Source organism: Acomys minous, assembly GCF_964271855.1.
Source record: "Acomys minous genome assembly, chromosome: 16".
Lineage (NCBI taxonomy): Eukaryota > Metazoa > Chordata > Mammalia > Rodentia > Muridae > Acomys > Acomys minous.
Window position 1 is genome coordinate 65,408,351 of NC_140498.1, and position 20,717 is coordinate 65,429,067.

Sequence of the window (20,717 nt, forward strand, 5' to 3'; positions counted from 1 at the left end):
AGAGAACAGACCAGCCTCCATCTGGCTAATGCCTGCCCCTCTTATCTTTCAGATTCAACATTTCAACAGAAGCCATCCCCAACCCAGCTTAAATTATAAACATAGAAAATAACTTTGTCCAAACTGCGTGGTGCTTCTTTAGTAAATACTGTACAGATTTTACCATGGACAACTTTTCTTTTCTTTCCTTTTTTTTTTTCCTTCAGTTTTTACCTTTTCTTAATTGCCCTTATTCCAAATGGATACTTTCTACACTGCTGAACGTTGTAAATTACCGTGTACATAAAGCCACACTGACAATAATGCCCTGGAATAGACCATCTCAAATGCTGCTTAACCACAGACTCAGGTTGACTACTTGTATCTCATGTAATGTTCCTCCACGCTAGACACCTGGTGCACGGCCAGCTGCGAACCATGGACTTCAGAAGGACAAACGACAGTGCGTCTATTTAATTTAAAGACTTATTTAAAGACCCAAGCTCTCACTAGACCTTCGAGGGCTTCCTCTGCAATGTCTGACACTAGAAACTAATTTGCTTCACATTTTAGTTGTATTCAAGATTTGAAGATGTATTTTATAGACAAGTTCTGTTTTTGAACTTTGTGGAACTATTCCAATCAATTTACCAGTTATGATGAGTATTTGCATTATGAATGTATAATCCAGACATTATTTGTAAAGCCTACAGTATGTTTTTTTTACCTAACACTTTTTATACTGTGTCTTGTCTCAACAATATGATATTGGAGTCTGAGTCGTCAGCTTGATCCCTTCAAGTTTCTAGTTACAGACAAAAATCATACTGTGATTTTATTTTTAATATGGATATGCTATAAAACTGTGATACACTTATAATTCACTGGTCCTGCATCAGGAGATGGGAGTGGGGAAGACTGTATTTAATACAGTGTGTATCTGAATAATCTGTATGGTTTATACAGTTTGTGTTGTTCAGAGATGTCTAAAGTTGATCTTTGTTTTTTTAAGATTAAAAAAGCACTTGCCCCACTGTATATACGGCATGTAAGATTTATATAGTATATAAATGGCAGCAAATTAAACAACTGTCTCAGTTTTACTCTGTCCTCTACAAGCTCAGCTCACAGCTACAGCTGTTTTGAAGAATTGAGTCTTAGGCAGTTTTGTTTTAGCAGTATGTTTTTATTTAGGGAACAACGGTGTTTGCAATAGTTCTGACAGCTGTAAGCCCTCCATTTTACTAGCTGTTTGCTTTGCAATAAAATAGTCAGAAATTCTGATATCAACATTAATAGGGTATTTCTTCATGCATGTTGTAGGAGTATGTACATTGTATAACAAACACTGCGGAAATTAATACATATGTACATTATTTACATAGTAACTCTTGTAAATAGAAATGTTTTCTAAGATAAAAAGAAAGAAATCACAACCTGTGGTTTCTGGTCTGTAACGACCTAACTTGTCAGCAAAGCGCACCTGTATCTCTGAGATCAGTATGACACGAAGAACGGCATAGGCTGCTGCATCTCCACATTCCCCTGGGTACACTGTGGTACCACATCAAGTGTCCTGACCCCAGAGCCCAGCAGGACAGCAAACTGTCTTTGGCCAGAGTAGAGCTTAATGCTTTGATGATGAGTGCAGACAGAGAGTGAAGGGCATGAGTGTGACCGAGCTTTGTAAGCCCTGGAAGTGGCCTTATGGCCTTGGTTAATACTGTCACAACATAACCTGAGTTAGGTGACTCCATCTGGATACTGACAGCCAGTAACTTAGGATTCTTAGCACCAACAGCCATCAGGCAAACTCTCTTCAAAGATGACTATGGCATTAAAGATGACATCGGGTGGCCTCGTGCTTAATGTCCTCACTGTCTAACAGCGCTGTTCCCCAGGGCCACACCTGGGTTGGGCATGAGAGGACAGGCTCACCAGGGTCCTCATGAAAGGAATGCTTGTTCTCACCTCCCAACAGGTGCCCAACCAGCAGCAGGTTCAGGTCTGAGGCGTGGGGAGGAGGAGGTAGGGAACGTGGAAGACTGGAAGCCACGCTGCATGCACACCAGCCAGGCAGCTCAAACGCAAGGGTTTCAGATTTGAGGTATTAGTAAAAGAAAGCCTAGAAGCTTGGGAATAAACCAAAACGTGATCAGTCTGGTACATGAGGGAGTGTTTTGGCCTTTGCCTCCCCCTGGCCACTTTACATGACAGCTACCACCAAGGTCAGAGGCAAGAGCCTCAAGATGGCTCACAGAAGGTCATGTATTTGGTTGGAGGTTTACAATGACCCTCGGGATGCAAGCTCCAGGTGTGTGTGTGTGTGTGTGTGTGTGTGTGTGTGTGTGTGTGTGTGTGTGTGTGTGTGTGTGTGTGTGTGTGTGTGTGTGTGCGCGCATGCGCGCGCACACACACACACACGCAGACAAACAGGGAAGCAGTTCTGCAGGGGAAAGCCATTTTCCAAACAAGCCACATGCAGCCTCAAGAGGGTCCTCTGAATAATGAGCAAGCCTCCCAGAGGTGCAACAGAAAAGGCCCTACCCCCTTAGCCAGTCTCAGCCCAAGCACAAGGTGCCCTGAAGTCACGCCCAGGTATACATAGGGTGGTTCTACATGCTACAGGTGTCCCTCAGTGCCATCTTCAGCCTTTCCCTTCCTTGAAAGGGATGTCAGGTGCTGGAGAGGGCAGCACTACCAGAGGAGAGGTGGGTTCTTTCTGGCTGCTCATGCCTAGTCACTACATCAAAATACACGTCAGTGAGCACTTAAGCAAAGCTTGAAACAGCAAGCAACTAAGTATGGAGCATGAGCTATGTGCAGCTGGAACACACAGAACTGTCATGTGTGAAGATCAAACAGCAGTTTCATACGGTTCTACACACAAACCGCCTGTTTCCATCTCCCAGGCCTCGGCACTCTGACAGGATAACAGCCCGAACCAGTCGCCTCAGAGAAGCATGTGGGAGGAAGTGGCCGTTGCCACACCTGGAGTCTCCCAAGCACACTGATCCTTATGGTCAGCCCAGGGCTGCTTCACCCACAGTGGCTGCCTGTGCCACACCTGCTCCCACCCAAGTGCATGGGGGCTGCATATAGACTGTTTCCAGTGCACAGGATATACTTGTGTCCAGGAGTTAAGTTTATAGCTGCCATTCTAAAAATACTACTGTTAGAAATTAAGTATCTTTCATTATAATTTTCAGAATATAAAAAGGCATATAAAAGCTATAATCCTATATATCTGAGAAAAATTCTGAATAAAAAAGTGGTAGGTTTTCCTTTCCCATTTTGATATAAAACAGCGACTTCTAGAACAGCTAAGTGCTGCCCCAAAGGGCAGGTGTGGCATGGTGTGGAAGAGGCTCTGGCTCCAGAGTCCCATGTGGCTGTGCAGATCCGGAGGGAGGCTGTACCACCAGGTGCTGTTGTGGACAAGGGTCCCCCAGAGGTCAACGCCAGGACAGTGGCAGGAGGGAAACGTTCACAGCCGACCAGTGTCCCCAAGCACAGACTTGCCTGTCTGCTCTGGAGGACTCGGGCACCATACTGCCTCTTCGTCCTGCCACTTGTGAGTGGCTGGTGTGTCTGCTGTGGAGTCTGGGTCTTGGCATTTACCTATTTCTTATTGGCAATCCTCCTTTTCCTCGTGGCCAACATGTCATAGAACGGGTCCCTGCTGATGCTTGCTCTGGGGAAGAAAGTTAAGCCCTGTGAGGCTACAAGAAGGCCTGGATGCCCAGTCCTGCCACCCCACAGCTTCCCAAGCCAGCAGCCGGTTCACGTCTGAGGTAGCCGGGCTGGCCTTCTGAGTTTCTGACACACTGAGTAAAGGCATCCAACATGTGCACATGTCACCCCGCCCTGTTGGCTCCATGTGCCTGCCTCACCTGGCTGGCCTCACTCACCTGATGGATTTCATCCACTCCTCCTTCTCCTCAGGGCTGGGGGCAGAGATCCGGTACACAACATGGTTCCCCTCCACCACACGGCCATCGGACTCTGTCTTGCAGGCTTTGATGACCTGCCCTTTGTGACTGGGGTTGTACAGCTCAAAGCAGTTCTGGTAGAGAGAAGAGAGCTGTCACAAGGGCAGTGGGGGTGCTGCAAAGTTCTAGGGTGGAAAGGCACAGGCACAGGGAAACCACGTACCGGTTTCCGAGGGTCTTCCACCTCCCTGATGCTGAGGTTCTCCAGCGGGATGATCCCCCTGGGCTCCTTGTCCTAGGAGAGAGACCTGTGAGGCAAGGCCTGACAGGGTGAGGCTCCCAGGACCTGCAGGGAGTGTGCAGCCTCACTTACCGTGGTGTACTCAAAGTAGTAGAGGCAGTTATCTGTGAGGATGAACCAGCGCCGTTTCCAGGTCTTCACACGCCCCCCTAGGAGCAGAAGAGCCCCGTGAAGTAGGTGCTCAGGCAGCTGGAGCCCAAGGCCCCAGAGAGGAGCCCTGAATTACCCCTCTCTCCCGACTACCGCATCACTGCCCTGCTCAACGGCCACAGGAGCCAAGCTTAATTGGGCTTCAAACCATCCCATACTGACCCCAGTTTTTAAAAAGTCAAGGGCAAGCCATGAGGCCTGGCTATCCGGGATGGCTGGGGCCCCCATGCACCCCCAACCCGGGGCCCACACAGGTGCCTTCTCTCCACAGCCACCCAGGGTGACCCTAGGTCACACACTGCTTTCAAATCTGCTTCCTGGAAAAGTTAGTTGTAATGGATGAGCGTAATTTCCCCCATGAAATGAACACGATGAAGTCAGAGCCAGCTCACCCAGGTCTGTCCAGGCTTAATCCCGTTACGTCAGGGCTGTTATCGCATTACTGGGACTTTGAGCAGCCCTGGGATCCATCAAAGTCAATTACTCTTGGCCCAGGGAATTATTAGATTGAATTAATCTTTTAACAAGATCTGGAGCACTTGCACACAGACACACACACACAGGGACACACACACACACACAAACACACACACACACACACACACACACACTAGCTGTACCTGCTCTTCACTATGGAAAGGAACCCAGACACACACACACACACACACACACACACACACACACACACACACACACACACACACACACACACTCTGTACCTGCTCTTCACTATGGAAAGGAACCCCTTCACCCAGATATATTCAGTACTGTCAGTCAAAATTATTTGTACTGACAGCTTTTGTTTTTGACAAAACAGGGTAAGCTCCTTGTACTAAAATTCCGGTGTTACCAGGGGCTCCAGTTGAGATGGCGCTGGAGGCTCCTGGCACTGACAGTGGCAACACAGAGGCACTGGCGTGCTTTCCTCCACAACACGTCAAGAGGTGGGGAGTGTGCCTGGGGCCGCAGCTGCAGCCTCCTAAGCTCTGCAGGCAAAGGAAGGTGCTGGAAGTGCAGGAGGGCTGTGGGGAGCACAAGTGCCCAGGGTGAGGCAGGAGCCCCCCAGTTCCCAACAGGGCTTCCAAATACAAGAGACAGTAGCGACCGGGGAGGGAGCTTCACCCTGACGGAGTGGAGTCTGTGCGCTGGGTAGGAATCACCCGAGCACAGCGGGTGGATGCCAGGCAGCCCCAACCCTTCTCCCTCAAGTTGCCACCACAGCACACCCCTACGCCACAAGAAGCCCTAAGGTCCTCCCCTCAGGCTTCCGCAGCCTGGAGTGAGGCATACCTCTGTCTGTCCCGCCATCCTTCCTGATGGCAGGCCTGAAGCCCTGCTTCCTCACTAGGGTCCTGCTGCCCTAAGTCAGGGCCTGTCTCACCCACTACACACAGGAAACTTGGAATTTATGGAAGTCCCATCCCATGCAGGGGAACAGAAAAAAAAAACCACTGCAGCCTCTCTTGTCCCAAACTCCTCCAGTGAGGAGGAACACAGAACGCCAGGCTGAACTAGCTTCTCTCAGGTGCTCTCCCAGGCTCAGGTGAGAGCAAGCTCACAACTCGGGCTCCTCTGCTGCTTCTTCCTGCAGACTCCCACTACACTGGTGCCGCCAGCCCTACGCTGGCCACCTTCCCAACAACAGCCTGAAGGGTACTTGGGAATTAACACGCAAATTCTCCCCTTCCCCTCATCCCCAGCCATGGACTCCCCTTCGGTGGAGCTGCTCCAGGTCTTCCTGTGGCAGCAGCCCCTGCCATGCTCCTGCCCTCTCCTGCCCTCCCGTCATGCCTGGCAGGCACTTCTGTGCTCTGCTCAGCCCCAAGCCACCCAGCCTGCAAGGGGTGGGAATCACAGCTGCCCAGAAGGGGTGTCTGTGAAGACCAGGGCCTGGGGGCATCTCCCATGGTCGGATGACTAGGGGGCCTGGCCAGTAGGCACCTACACTGAGCAGAGTTAGCCGGGCTCTAGGCTGCCCACAGGGCTACCATTCAGCTCAGATGCAGGTCAAGCAGGCAGGGGTAACAAGGGGCGGGGCATCTGCTCATCAATCCTGCACTCAGCCCGGAACACAGGAGTTGTGCTCCACTTTCATGGGTTTGTGCTTTCACTTTCATTACTGTTACCAAGCATGTTTAGGTGGACACGTATATAGCTGAACACACAATAACACACTGATATGTTCATGTCTACGTACACCTTTCCCCCATGATAATTCAATTTTAACTACATCCTATGTTTTGACGTGAACGGTTCAAACTCCAGCACTAATAGCCCAGCAGGACTTCAGAGTGCTTCCAGCATGCCTTCCTCCCTCCTGGCACTTTGGAGAAGTATCAGCTGGCTGCAGCAAATACTGTCTGTGCTTCACACAACTGAGGGAGGCCACAAGCAGAAGTGTCCATGGGCACCAGACACTTGGGGGAGGCCAGTGCAGGCTAACCCCGCCCACTAGCTCGCTTGGGTGCCATCTATGGACGTGCCACGTGTAATCATGGCTTTGGCCTCAACCTTACCCAGGAACAGAGTGAACACAGCAGCTGCTGGTATGGGGAGCAGAGGTGACGGCGTCCACTGTGAAGGTGGGCCCTAGGTCCCTGCATCCGGCTGCTGCTGCACGTTCATTTCAGGGCTGCTTAAATGTGCCACCAGAAAGTGGGTTACAGAACACAGCTGTCCTCTGCCTTGGCTTCATTCCTTTTAGGGACTGGCTGCTTCCTAGTGGCAGAAGTCACATGACCTGCCAGGAAGCTGTTAGTGTCATCATCCCCCAAGGGACTCCTGGTCAACTGCTGGTGCCCTGGGACACATTCCTCGAGGGCTTTAGTGTGTGCATCTAAGTCACTCAGTGGCCAGGTTCAAGGTTATCGCTGTAAGTGTTACGGCCAACATTGACAACATTTCTGAACTCTAATGTTGCGAGAGCAGAGTCACCTAGTGGCCGAGGCCAAAAACGCCACAGGGGCCAGCAGACCCTCCGGGAGTGGCCAACAGGTAAGACAGCTGCGCCTGCCACATGGCTCCATCGCACAGCCCCTTCCTCCTGTGACCTGTCCTTTAAAATATGATCAGAATTCTATCCCGCATATCTTTCTTACTACACATCAATAACATCACCAGGACAGGGTGCTGTCACATGTCACAGGTTTTACTGTCAACCTTCCGTGACACTTCATCCCCACAGAGTCAAAATGACCCTAAAAGTCTCAACTGTCCCTAATGCAGGAAGCTATTAAGTTTCCAGTGAGAAAGGCTTTGTACAGGTGCAAACACTGTTGGTTAGTGGGGGGGGGGGTGCTGTAAGGACAGTCTGGTTACCAGCTTCCTCACTGCTGCAGGGCCCTGAAGGTGGGGGGCAAGCCTGTTCCCACACAGTCTCCCCATGCGCGTCTGGTCCCAGGTGCTCTGGGTCCTGGTGGGGGAGTGTCACACACACACGACGCCTGCACGGCGCTGCCCCAGCCAAGGCCAAAGCCAAATGGATCAGATGAATGGCAGCCACAGACCAGAGCGTCACACAGACCAACATGGGGGAGAGAGGGAGCCGCCGGGGAGGGGAGGAAGCCACTGGGTACCTACCTCCTAACGCAGGACAAGCAGGGACAGCCCGTCACAGAACAGAAAGGTGGGAGCCACAGGCAGAAGGAAAACAACAAGAAGGCACATTTAAACCACTCGTCAGAATCACAGCCACGCCAAAGCACGAGAAAGCACACAGGTTCTGGAGGCAAAGGCACTTGCTTCTCAGGCAGAGAACTACCCAGAATCACGTGGATCCTAACTCAAGCTTTCTGGGATGGGTCGTGCAGTGAGTGCTGCAAACATGGCCTGCTCTGGGAGGCCACGACTCGGGGACACAGCCAACTGTGCTGCCATGTGTGGCTGCCCGGAGTGGGCTCTGGCTTCAGCGCACTTTCCTTTTTAATCTTTCTGCCTTGCAGTTGGGGCTGTGGCTCCAGAGAAGGAGCAGGGCAGGGAGCCCTGGGGAGCTGCTGCTGTGGGCCGAGGGGTGCGGACGTAGGCCCCGCCCTGCCCGGCTCACCCAGCTTCAGCAGCCAGCCTTCCCGGTCTGGGTTGAAGAACGTGTGTGTCAGATCATTCCCATCATCCTCTGGGATCTTAAACGGCTCGTTCTTGATACTTTCATATAAGTTCTGTAAGGGAGGAGAGCAGCCAGTCAGGAGCGGAGAAGCAATCATCCTTTCTGGCTCCTGCCCAGAATCGCATGCAGCTTGAGAGACAGGATTGTAACTTGAGAGGCCAGGGGGTGGCTCAGCGGGTGAAATGCTTGCCGACAAGCACGAGGAGCCAACTCTGATTCCCAGCACCTATGTACATATAAGAGCCTTGGCTTGCTAGTACATGTGCCTGTCAGGTCACAAGCAGACACAGGAGGATCCTTGGGACTTACCGGCCACTGAGAGACCCTCTCTCCAGAAAACAATACTAGCAACAGAACACCTGGAGGTGGTAAGCTGGCGCGACAGGTACAGACACTTGGGCACACAAGCCTGGCAACTGGAGTTCCATGCGTAGCGTTCACACGCATGTGGAAGGAGAGAACCAACTCCACAATGCTGTTCCCTGACCGCCACATGCCGTCACCCCACATACACCATGCGCACACACAAACTATTTATAAAGTGGTAATAATGGTAATAATATTAAGTAAAACTACAGCTGAGAGATGACTGAGAGAAAAACCCAAGACTGGTCTCTTCCCCCGCCCCTCACATACACACACAAGTAGGAAAACCCCACAAAAGATGGCAAGGGAGGAGACTACAAGACGGACAGCCTTGGTTGTGTCTCAGCTCAGGCGTGCCTGTGAGGAAGGGGGAAGGGCAGGCTAGCCTCCTAGTGGTTGGCACTGCCCTAGAGTGTACAGAAGAGAAGGTGAGCTGGGCACTGCTAAGCGCCCCACACTCCCCCTCAGCTCCTGGCTAGCTCTGACGAGGTGATGCAGGTCTCTGCCCTGACTGCCCCACAATGGCGCTTCTTCCCTTAGGGCTGCGTTTGTCAGGGACTTAGGAAACTGGGGCAGACGGACAGCAGGGCCGGCGCCTGTGGCCTCACCCTCAGCAGCTCCTCAGGAAGGTCCCCGCCCTCGTTGATGCCACGGTTCATGGTGATGAAGCGCTCGGCAGTGGGCTTGTCTCGCACGTTGTGGTTGTGCAAGCTGGTGTTGAGCATGATGATGGCAAAGGACAGCACATAGCACGTGTCTGCAACAAGACCGGGGCGGGGGCTGGAGCTCCACTTGCTTTTCCACGTGGTATATGGGGCACCCCCCCCCACAAGTATTGCCTAAGCTGCCTCCCTGGCAGGACGGCGTGCCCGCTTGGAGGGGTGCTTCCCTACAGAGGCAGGAGAGGTGATGGGGAGCTCTGGGCAGGAGCACCTCAGCTAAGGGATGCTGCGGGCTGCTGACCTGTGGACTGGAAGACCCCGGGGTTGCACAGGCAGTATCGTGAGGCGAAGGCCTCCATCATGCGGTCGATCTTCTGCGCCTCTCCAGGAAGTCTGAAGCTCCATAGGAACTGCCTGCAAAGGCAGAGGATACGCCACTGGGAGACCCTTGGAGGACACATCTGGGCCCAACAGTAAGAGTGTAGCCTGCTCAGTCCGAGAGCCCAGAACTACCACCATGAAGCCAGCTGGTTTCTTCCTGTTCAGCAACTGAAGAATGCGACTGCGTCTTTTGTGTAACTACAAGCAATTCTTCAAGGCCCGCGGAGGAGGCCTTCCACCTGCCCGGCATCCCAGCATGCTTTGCCCTCATGTTAGCATCTACTACTTGTACCAGGTGATCACCAGGGCCTGCTCTATCCTTATGGCTGCCACAGTGCTGACAGGAAAAAGAGTCCTGTCCTCTCAGGACCCCTCATCACCAGGCAAGGTCAGTCAGCAGTCAGTGCCCACCCACATCTTCCAGGCCTCAGCCACAGTCGGTGCTGTGTGACTCCTGACTCCAGGGACCAGGCCCAAGCACAGGGCCTGGAAGTCCCTCAGAAGTCTCTCTCTCAATAGCGCCTCCCTGGATGCTCTATGTGACACTTGCTTTGCTTTCTTGGACTGCAAGGCACCCACCAGCACTTCCTGCCTGTCTGCAGTAAGCACAGAGGGCAAGGTTATATGGCTGTCCTGCCGGCTAAGGGGACAGTGGGGCTCATACCCAGCTGCTCAGGGGTAGCCATGCAGGTGGCTCAGTATGAGGATGAGAGCACAGGTCACATCTACAGGCTAGAGAAAAACTTCTCTGTTGCTTTGGGTCTTATAACGGCTACTACGCGCTACAAAGGTGAAGGGCCTGCTCCATTCTCTCTGAGCTCTTCCTCCTATGCAGGCTCTTTTCTCTGGGCCTGGCCACCACTCCTTCCTCCTTACCACTGACCCCAGGCGAGGGATTCCTGGCACAATCAGTCCCTCACCCTGTCAGATCCTGGCTCAACAGCACCATACACTGATGCCCCATTCCCACTAGAACCAGGCCAATCACTGGCACTTCCTCCTCTGTGTAGGGTCAGGAGAGTGCCGCAGACACGCTCCCCCTGGCCCTCAGCACTGGATGCCAGCAGCACATCTTCTATCCCCAAGGGCAAAAGACAAAATCCTTACGGCAATTCTTCAGACTACAGGGCAGCAGCATCTACCAACCTAGGGCCCGTGTCCCTGGTTCCTGATGCTCGCTCCATCCTCATCAAGTTCTGACCCAAGCATGACCTCCCTTCTCCCACTACTGAGGGCCTCTTACCCAGCCTCACACTTTACTCCTACAGCAAGCAGCTTCGCTCAACAGTGAAACAGGCGGCAGCACGCCTGCCCACCCTCCCCGCACCACTCAGCATGTCCCACCTGCATCCCTGGCTGGGCCCGAGGGCAGAAGGAAACATGCTACAAGCCAGGCACCTCAGGACAGAGTCCATTGGAGCAAACCCAAGGTCGGCAGCAGCTAGGAGAAGTCATCTCGACTCTGCCATCTTACTCTAAGGCAGACACAGTAAGAAAGTACAGAGCCACAGTGGTGATGGCTATGCCATGAACCAGTCTCCCTGGCTCACCAGGTCTGAGCCTGTCTCTGACCATATAGTTTGCCAAAACTAAACCTAAGACCAGTGACCCCAGTTTGCAAGATCCCTGCATAGTTTTATGCCAGCAAGTGTTTCAGGCCAGGCTGAGGTGCTGAGCAGTGTCCCAAGGGCCACATCCCAAGGCTGCGAACATCCCAGTCTGCAGCTGAGGTAAGGCCGTATAAACAACCCCAGAGGTAGAGGAGACAGTGTAAAGACACAACAGCCAAAACCGGCTGTGTATGCTCAGCGTGGAACAGGCGGTGACTCCAACAGGCCAGTCCTGTTGCCTCTTCCTATACAGGAGGTACACCAGGGTGAAGACCCAGTCCAAGTGACACGCCATCACAGAGCAAAGCTGCAGACCCAGCAGCTTGAGTGGCATCCAAACAGGCTACAGACAGCAGAACAGCACTGAACGCTGAGGGCCATCCTCCCTTCCTCACATGTGATCTACAGTGGCAGTGGCTTTCCTCAGACAATATGGAAGCCACAGAATGACACCGATGGTTCAATCTACACCTTCTTTGGCACACCTATAAGCTTGGGGTGGGAGGCCAAAGCTAGTGACAAGAGGCTAAGGAGACACTGAGGCTGTGCTAAGCATGGCATGGGAAGCAAGCACATGTCCAAGCTGTGATGGTTAACCTCCCAGGGACAGACCATGTCTAGCTATGAGGGTGTTTCTAGAAAGGTTTAAATGAGGAAAGCCCATCTTCAATGTGAATGGCACTGTCCCATGTCTCCAACCTCCCATCTCCCTGACGCCTGTAAGAGCAAGAAACCCCTCTCTGCTCAGAACAGAAGGCTCTGCCTGGCTCCCTTTAGGACCCCACCATGCTCTATATATACATGGTGGGTTCTGCCGTATCAATGCCGCATCATAGCTGGGAGCCTGTAACTCTAATAAAGCTCTATGGAGGGCACCTACCCCCAGCTTCCTTTCTGCAAAACTGTCAACAGCTTTTATTATCTTTACTTATACCCTAGCAGCTGCGTGCCTTCCCCATCATGACAGACTGCTCCCTCAAACAGTGAGCCAAAACGAGGCCTTCCAGAAGGCACCTCTTACCAGGGCTTTGTGCTACAGCAACACGTGGGGTAACAGCAAGTGCAGGGATCCCCAGAACGAAGGACAGCAGAGACTGAGAAGGTGCCGCTGAAGCAATGGCCACAGCGAGGCAAGTGCTGTCCGTTCCTGAGCAAGTCTGGTTTCTGCCTCGGGCTGTTCGCTGAGTGTCACACAGGAGAGGACACAGAGGCTGAGCTGCCAGAACTACAGGGGTCCTGGGGGGTCCCACAGTCGCCTGGAGTGACTCAACGGCTACTGCACCTATGTGCACATGCTGTGAGGCAAGCACTCACCTTAAGGCCTGGACAAGGTTGAGATCAGCAAACTCATGCAGCTCAACAAAAGCCTGAAGAACTTTGATATTAAAATCATCCCTAAGGAAGAACAGAAAGAAGGCAAACACATTACACCTGAGTCACCTGAGGAGAAGGCACAGTCCCCAGCAGGCCTTTGCAGGTAACGTTAGCTGACGGCAAGCAACCATGCTCTTCATTGTAAATTTGTTTGTAGAATTTTTATTTGCTTTGTTCTTGGAGACAGAGTCCCACTAGGCTGCAGGAAGCCTGGGACTCAGGATCCTCCTGCCTCCACCTCCCAAGCGCTGGGACACAGGCATGCACCCATGCTCCCAGTTTTCAGACTCAATGCAAAGGGCACCTGAGAGGCTCTCTGGAGAGTATGTCCTATCGGAAAGGAGTCGGGAAGGAGGCCACCATAAACCTGCAAGTCATCTTCAGAGCAGTCCTAAGCACTCCCACGCCAGTTGCGAGGCCAGGGGCTCTCTTTACATCCTGGATCCTTCAGAATGGCCCTAGGCAAGGCCCTGTCATGGTCTCTGCTTTATAAATGGGGTTTTTGAGTGTAAGAAAAGTTGTAGCAACATTCTCAGGCCATAAGCATAAAATGCACTAGACCCAGGAAAGTGTGGGGGAAACGCAATACATTACATTAGGGACCTCCGATTTGTTTTGTGTTGGGAGGAGGTAGATCGGGTCTCATTCTGTAACCTTGGCTGGCATGGAACTCACCTTATCACCCAGGAACTAAAGCCTAGGGAACTCACTTGAATCCTCCTGCCTCAGACTCAGGAGTGCTGGGATTAACGGCACAAACCATAAGCCGGATCGTATTGGTTTTTAAAAGTGAAACATGAAAACACAATCAATAAAAGGAGTTTTTAAAAACTTAAATAGCAATAAAAAGAATGTGATGTGCCAGTGCATCTCACTGAGTTTTAGCTCACGTCCCACCACAGGCCTGCTGACCACATGCTCTGAGGACATCCCTGAGCAATGCCAGGTCCATATGCCCTGTCACAGGATTGCCACTTGCCATGGGTTGCACGAGGGTCAAATACCTACAACCTCGCAGGACACACCTGGGACCCACCATCCTCAGGGAATAGACAAAGCCTGGCATAAAAACTACAATTTGCACCGCACACACGCAGTATAGTAAGCAGTGGCTGTAGGTTAGTGCTGCCTGCCTTAGGACCCCTCCCACCACGAGGAGGTTTCAAGTTAAAAGAAGGAAGTGTAGAAACAGCACTCTGGCTGGGAAGATGTGGTACTGTTCTCTAGGGCCCTTGATGGTTCCTTAGCCTGCGTCCCCAGAAGGGGACATGATGAGACCTTCTCAAGAGGCATGCAAGGCCTGTCCCTGCAGACAAGAGAGGCTGTCTTGAGTCTCTGATCCTGAAACACTGCCCTTGTCAGATGAGCCGCTAAACTGGCAAAGTGGCTTAGCATCAGACACACTTGGGCCAGGTGTTTGTCCACACATGCACACCCCACTGCTGCTCAGTGTGGAAAGACCACAGTGGCAGCCAGGTTAGGGCCACAGCTAAGGACAAGGCCTGTGATGACAGTGGCTACCAGAACCTCAGGAAGTTGTGGACCCAGAGGCTGTGTTAAAGGCAAACTCCCATCTTTACAGCATTTAGGGTTTGCGATTGGGGCTGACCAACCTGCCTCCCTCTTTGAGGGAGCTCCTTTCTCCTTTTCTCTCTTTTCTCCCTCTCTCCCTCCGTCCCTCTGTCCTTCCCTCCCTGGATCCCTCCCTCCCCTCCCTCTCCACACCCCCACCCTCTGGGTTTTCAAGACAGGGTTTTCTTTGTAGACCAGGCTGGCCTTGATTGAACTCTAAGAGATCCACCTGCTTCTGTCTCTCGAGTGCTGTCTGGGATAAATGTTCACCGCCGCTCTGGCTGTTTTCTTTCTTTTTTCCTCCCTCTTTCTTAATAGCATCGTCTAAAGCAAACAGTAATTATCTAGGGCTGGTGAATTGACTCAGCAAGTAAAGGTACCTGATGCAAAGCTTGACAACCCACCTGCCTTTGAACCCAGAGCCCATGTGGTAAAAACAGGACCAACTCCCACAGGTTGTCCTCTGATCTGCCAAAGTGCCATAGCATGCTATCGCCCTCACACACAAATATATGTTTACATTTTTTAAAAAAAGTATGATGTTCAGTTTACCTCATCTTCTTTAATTGCTTGGGCTTTGGCCACTAGACCCAAGAAGCTCTGGCAATAACAGGACCATGCTGATTTGTCCCCGGTTCTTTCTAAGCACTCAACGGCTTCACACAGTGTCTTGGACCCCTATTAACCCATGTGTATAGTGAGGCGCCTGCTGCTGTCTCTTACAGGTATCCCCTGACATCACTGCTGGGGTCATTCCTTCCCAGCTCATCTTGCAATATATGTTAAAAATCACCTGAGAGTAAGCATAGGATTCTCAATCCCATTCTATCATCTTCTAGACTAGTTCTTATATTTATGTGTAATTATGTGTACATGGCAGGGAGGGGGCGTGCACATGTGAGTTCAGGTCCAGCAGAGCTCAGAACTTGTGAGGCACTGGAGTGGGCACCAAGAATGAAGCCCAGGCGCCCAGGCTGCTCTGCTTTACCTGCTGAGCCACCTCTCCAGCCCTATGTCTTCCACACATCTGCCTCTATGTCACTACTGCACTGTATTAATATAACTTCAGTTTTATTTTGTAATCATAAGAACAGTTTTCTGAACTTTGTTCTTTTTCAAGCCTGTGGCTATTTTGGTCCTAGACTCTCCCACATGAATTTCAGAATTAGCTTGCTGACTTTTGCCAAAAGGGCAAACGGGATTTTGATGGTGTATCAGATCTACCCATCAAGATGGAAACGTGTCGACTGCTTCCCAACTAGTCAATTGGGAATGGGACAGCTTTCCATCTGTTCGGATCTTGTCGCTGACTATCGCTCTGGCCTGCAGGCTATCTGCACAGCTCTTGTTAAAGTCACGCCAGCTTCTTCTCAGTGCTGCTGTATACAGAGCTGCTTTCCATTTGCTCCCTGAAACACATCTGGCTATGGCACACTGAACTTGACTCCTGCGACCTTCCTGAGCCTGTTCGTTCCCTCTTAGTTTCCTGTGTGTCCTCGAGTCACACAACCTAGACTATCAGTAAGGAAAACCTCAGCTTAAGAACTGCACCAATCAGGGTGGTCTGAGGTCATGTCTGATGACTGTCCACTGTGGGCAGTACTGTCCTTAGGCAAGTGGACCTGGGGTAGAAAAGAAAGCTAGCTGAGCATGAGCCAGTGAGCAAGCCAGTAAAAGTAATGCTGCCCCAAGGTCCTTGCTTGACTTCCTGCTCTGGATTCCCTCAATGATGGACTGGGACAGAAGTATATGCCAAGTAAATCCTTCCCCACCCAAGTTGCCTTTGGTCTGAGTATTTTATCACACCAACAGAATGGAATTAGGACAGCATATGTATGTATGTGCGTGTGCGTATGTGTGTGTGTGTGTGTGTGTGTGTGTGTGCGCGCGCGCGCGCGCATGCGCCTGCAAATGTATTGGTGCACAGATGTGTTTAGTTATGTGTGTGAGGGTCATAGGTTGATGCCAGATGGCTTCCTTGGTCACCTTCTACTTTACTTTCTGAGGCAGGGCCCCTCACTTCCTCAGCTACACTAGTGATCCAGACTGCCCTGGGTATCTCCCACCCCCTTCTATCCCTTGAGTCCTGGGACTACAGGTGGTCACCACCCCTGTGTGGATCACACCATCTGCAAACTGTTCTGTTTCTACCTCTCCAACATGGACATCTTTTTTTTTTCTTTAATCTGTTGCCTATGTGACCAGCCCAGTACCACATTGAAGAGCAGTAATGAGAGCATTCTTTGCAAAGAAAATGCCCAATCTTTCACTGTTAGGCCTGACATGAGCTGTGGGCTTTTCATTGGAGGTTTCTGTCATGTTGAGGGGAGATCACTTCTAGTCCTAATATTCTAATGAGTATTTTTTTTAAATCATGAAACAGTGTTGAATTCTGCCAAATGTTTTTGCCACATCTGCTGAGGTCTCTTATGTCTTTGCCTGTTTACTCTACAGATGTATTACTTTTAGACTTTTTGTTTTGTTTTGTTTTAAGGTGTTTCAGATAGCCTGGGCTAGCCAAGGACTCAGTCCATAGCCAAGGATGGCCTTAAACCTCAGAACACAGAGTAAAGGCATGTGCCACCATGACAGCTTATGCAGTGCTGCAGATTAAGCCCAGGGCTTGTACGCGATTCAAGCACTCTAACAACTGACCTATATGGCTAGCCCTGAAGTATGTGCATGTGTGCGTGTGCATGTGCGTGTGTGTGTGTATGTGTGTGTAAACTAAAGTAACTGCCCTCGGCTAGAAATGCCAGTGGTGAAGAATGAGAGAACAAACTTCAATGCTCCTTAGAGACTGTAAGGGCACACGGAGATCCATTTGGGACAAAGTCTTCATGTACAGCCGAGTCTAATTTCTATAGTCATAAGATACTGGTTTGTGGCCTTCTTGGTTGATCACTGTCTGGTTTTGGTCTTAGGTAGTACTGACCTCCCTGAATGAGCTAGGGAACCTTCCACTTTAGATCGAGTGTTTTTGTTTGTTTTTTGAGACAGGGTTTCTCTCTGTAGCCTTGGCTGTCCTGGACTCACCATGTAGACCAGGCTGGCTTCGAACTCACAGCAATCTGCCTGCCACCATGCCCGGCTTAGATCAAGTGCTTTTTTTTTTTTTTTTTTTTAATAAAGCTAGAAACAGAACTGGGCAATATTGGGCTTTAAATAGCTCCCTTCTTGGCACTCGGTGTTCCTGCCTAGCCTCAGCTAAGCAGTGCAGGGGCCCTTCAGGGAATGGCGGTGCACCCCTGTAATCCTCAGCTAAGCAGTGCAGGGGCCCTTCAGGGAATGGCGGTGCACCCCTGTAATCCTCAGCTAAGCAGTGCAGGGGCCCTTCAGGGAATGGTGGTGCACCCCTGTAATCCTCAGCTAAGCAGTGCAGGGCCCTCAGGGAATGGCGGTGCACCCCTGTAATCCTCAGCTAAGCAGTGCAGGGGCCCTTCAGGGAATGGCGGTGCACCCCTGTAATCCTCAGCTAAGCAGTGCAGGGGCCCTTCAGGGAATGGTGGTGCACCCCTGTAATCCTCAGCTAAGCAGTGCAGGGGCCCTCAGGGAATGGCGGTGCACCCCTGTAATCCTCAGCTAAGCAGTGCAGGGCCCTTCAGGGAATGGTGGTGCACCCCTGTAATCCTCAGCTAAGCAGTGCAGGGCCCTTCAGGGAATGGCGGTGCACCCCTGTAATCCTCAGCTAAGCAGTGCAGGGGCCCTCAGGGAATGGCGGTGCACCCCTGTAATCCTCAGCTAAGCAGTGCAGGGGCCCTCAGGGAATGGCGGTGTACCCCTGTAATCCTCAGCTAAGCAGTGCAGGGGCCCTCAGGGAATGGCGGTGCACCCCTGTAATCCTCAGCTAAGCAGTGCAGGGCCCTCAGGGAATGGCGGTGCACCCCTGTAATCCTCAGCTAAGCAGTGCAGGGGCCCTCAGGGAATGGCGGTGCACCCCTGTAATCCTCAGCTAAGCAGTGCAGGGCCCTCAGGGAATGGCGGTGCACCCCTGTAATCCTCAGCTAAGCAGTGCAGGGCCCTTCAGGGAATGGCGGTGCACCCCTGTAATCCCTGCCCTTCCAGGCAGAGAGAAGACGGCTGAAAGTGAGGCCCGCCTGGGCTTACACACAGCAGGATCTACAAAACCCACAAAGTCAAGCAAAGCAAAACCACCAGCAGGTGGCCCTTTAGCTGAAGGGAGGAAAGTCACCTAGAGTAGCAGGGAAGAGACCCCTGAGAAGTCTGAGGTAATTCTAGGCCAACCTGCAGAAGTCAAAGGTGCGTTTCCAGGCCAGGAGGGAACGGCCCTGGAGACTGAGGGAAGGGTTCCAACGGACACAGACCCTAGCTGACCCTCAGTCACCTGCTCCCGCTCCTGCTGTGAGTGCTCCTGCTGTGAGTGCTCCTGCTGTGAGTGCTCCTGCTGTATATCTAGGAAGCCGTCGTGTGAGTCCTGATCATTGAGGGTCACCCCTACGTTTTCTCCTTCTTCTCTTTAGCTCCTTGGTTCACCTTAACTTTTGGAATGGTAGAAACCCCAAATGTCCAGGTGTCCCAATATCCTGTCCTCATGTGGATCCCAATAACATTAGGGCATCGCCTCTGTCCCCATAGCTTGCAGCTTAGGGCCTGTGAGAGGCCCCTCACTTACCTCTCCCCCAGGTAGTCTCCGATGACGGTCTTGTTCAGGCCCTCTCCTTTATACAGAAACTGGGCGACATCCTCTGGGGAGCTCTGCAGCAGGTCGTTCTCAATTAGGAACTGAATGCCCTGAGGAGCAATGGGGGATGGAACATGCAGGTCAGCAGGGCTGCTCACGGTCCACTTTCAAAGTTGGAAACATGCTTTGTGCAGGAACCTGGCAGGTGAGGACCGGTGAGAATGCCAGAGACCAATGGGGTTCATGTGGTCTGGATTCCAAAACAGTGTGTGTTTCATCCACTCAAGAAAGAGCCACTGTGTATGTCAGGTATTACACAAGCAGTTAAAGAAAACCATTATCATCGTTGGGCTCGGTGGCTCAGGCCTGTAATCTCAGCATGCAGGAGGCAGAGGCAGGCAGATATCTCGGAGTTCAAGGCCAGCCTGGTCTACAAAGCAAGTGCTACATGCATGCCTAGCACCTGCAGGGGCCTGAAGAGGGAGTCTGATCCCCTAGGACTGGAGTTATAGAAGGTTATAAACCACCACGTGGGTGCTGGGAATTGGCTTCAGTCTTAAGGAAGAGCAGCTGAGCCAGCTCTCCAGCAGCCTTGCCCTACCTTTAAAAAAAGGAAATCATTTTTAACTCACTAAAAATTTAAATTACATATACTTACACGTGCGACCCCATATACTGGCCATAATCAGAGGACAACTTGCCATGAATTGGCTCTGTCCTTCCACTCTGGGGTCCTGGGGATGGACTCAGGGCTTCGGGCTTGGTGGCGCCTTCACCTGACGGCCCTGTCGCTAGCCCTCCTTGCTCAGTATGATTGTGGGTGTATCGCGTGTGAGCGGCATGCGTGCACCACAGTGCACATGTGGAGGTCAGAGGACATTATGATTGTGGGTGTATCGCGTGTGAGTGGCATGCGTGCACCACAGTGCACATGTGGAGGTCAGAGGACATTATGATTGTGGGTGTATCGCGTGTGAGTGGCATGCGTGCACCACAGTGCACATGTGGAGGTCAGAGGACATTATGATTGTGGGTGTATCGCGTGTGAGCGGCATGCGTGCACCACAGTGCACATGTGGAGGTCAGAGGACATTATGATTGTGGGTGTATCGCGTGTGAGTGGCATGCGTGCACCACAGTGCACATGTGGAGGTCAGAGGACATTATGATTGTGGGTGTATCGTGTGTGAGTGGCATGCGTGCACCACAGTGCACATGTGGAGGTCAGAGGACATTATGATTGTGGGTGTATCGCGTGTGAGTGGCATGCGTGCACCACAGTGCACATGTGGAGGTCAGAGGACATTATGATTGTGGGTGTATCGCGTGTGAGTGGCATGCATGCACCACAGTGCACATGTGGAGGTCAGAGGACATTATGATTGTGGGTGTATCGCGTGTGAGTGGCATGCGTGCACCACAGTGCACACGTGGAGGTCAGAGGACAACCTTCAGGAATCAGCTCTCTCCTTCCACTAGAACACTAGGGACTGAACTCAGATATTAGGCTTGGGTGGCAAGTGCTTTTTTTTTTCTAATCTTGTCACCCTGCTCCAATCCAATCCTGCCATCTTACCCCAAATAACTGCTTTAGAGGCACCCCCTTATATGCAAGTAACCTTGTGACACAGATCTGGGCAAGATGA

At 51.7% G+C, this 20,717-nt stretch overlaps 2 protein-coding genes across 6 annotated transcripts in view; one reads left to right on the forward strand and one right to left on the reverse strand.

Moving 5' to 3' along the window:
• The window catches only part of USP42 (ubiquitin specific peptidase 42), a 38,797-nt gene extending 37,534 nt beyond the window's left edge, over nucleotides 1-1,263 (forward strand). For all 4 annotated transcript variants that reach the window (XM_084763445.1, XM_084763444.1, XM_084763443.1 and 1 more), the window contains one exon: nucleotides 53-1,263. The gene's annotated coding sequence lies outside the window, so the exon portion shown is untranslated. The remainder of the gene's footprint in view (nucleotides 1-52) is intronic.
• CYTH3 (cytohesin 3) overlaps nucleotides 1,145-20,717 on the reverse strand; it is a 96,976-nt gene continuing 77,403 nt past the window's right edge. For both annotated transcript variants that reach the window (XM_084763447.1, XM_084763448.1), the window contains exons 5-13: nucleotides 19,063-19,181; nucleotides 12,798-12,878; nucleotides 9,794-9,906; nucleotides 9,439-9,587; nucleotides 8,405-8,516; nucleotides 4,285-4,361; nucleotides 4,135-4,206; nucleotides 3,891-4,045; nucleotides 1,145-3,673 (exon numbers count right to left, since the gene is read on the reverse strand). In XM_084763447.1, coding sequence (XP_084619573.1) covers nucleotides 3,601-3,673; nucleotides 3,891-4,045; nucleotides 4,135-4,206; nucleotides 4,285-4,361; nucleotides 8,405-8,516; nucleotides 9,439-9,587; nucleotides 9,794-9,906; nucleotides 12,798-12,878; nucleotides 19,063-19,181 — 951 coding nt within the window. In that variant the 3' untranslated portion in view covers nucleotides 1,145-3,600. The remainder of the gene's footprint in view (nucleotides 3,674-3,890; nucleotides 4,046-4,134; nucleotides 4,207-4,284; nucleotides 4,362-8,404; nucleotides 8,517-9,438; nucleotides 9,588-9,793; nucleotides 9,907-12,797; nucleotides 12,879-19,062; nucleotides 19,182-20,717) is intronic.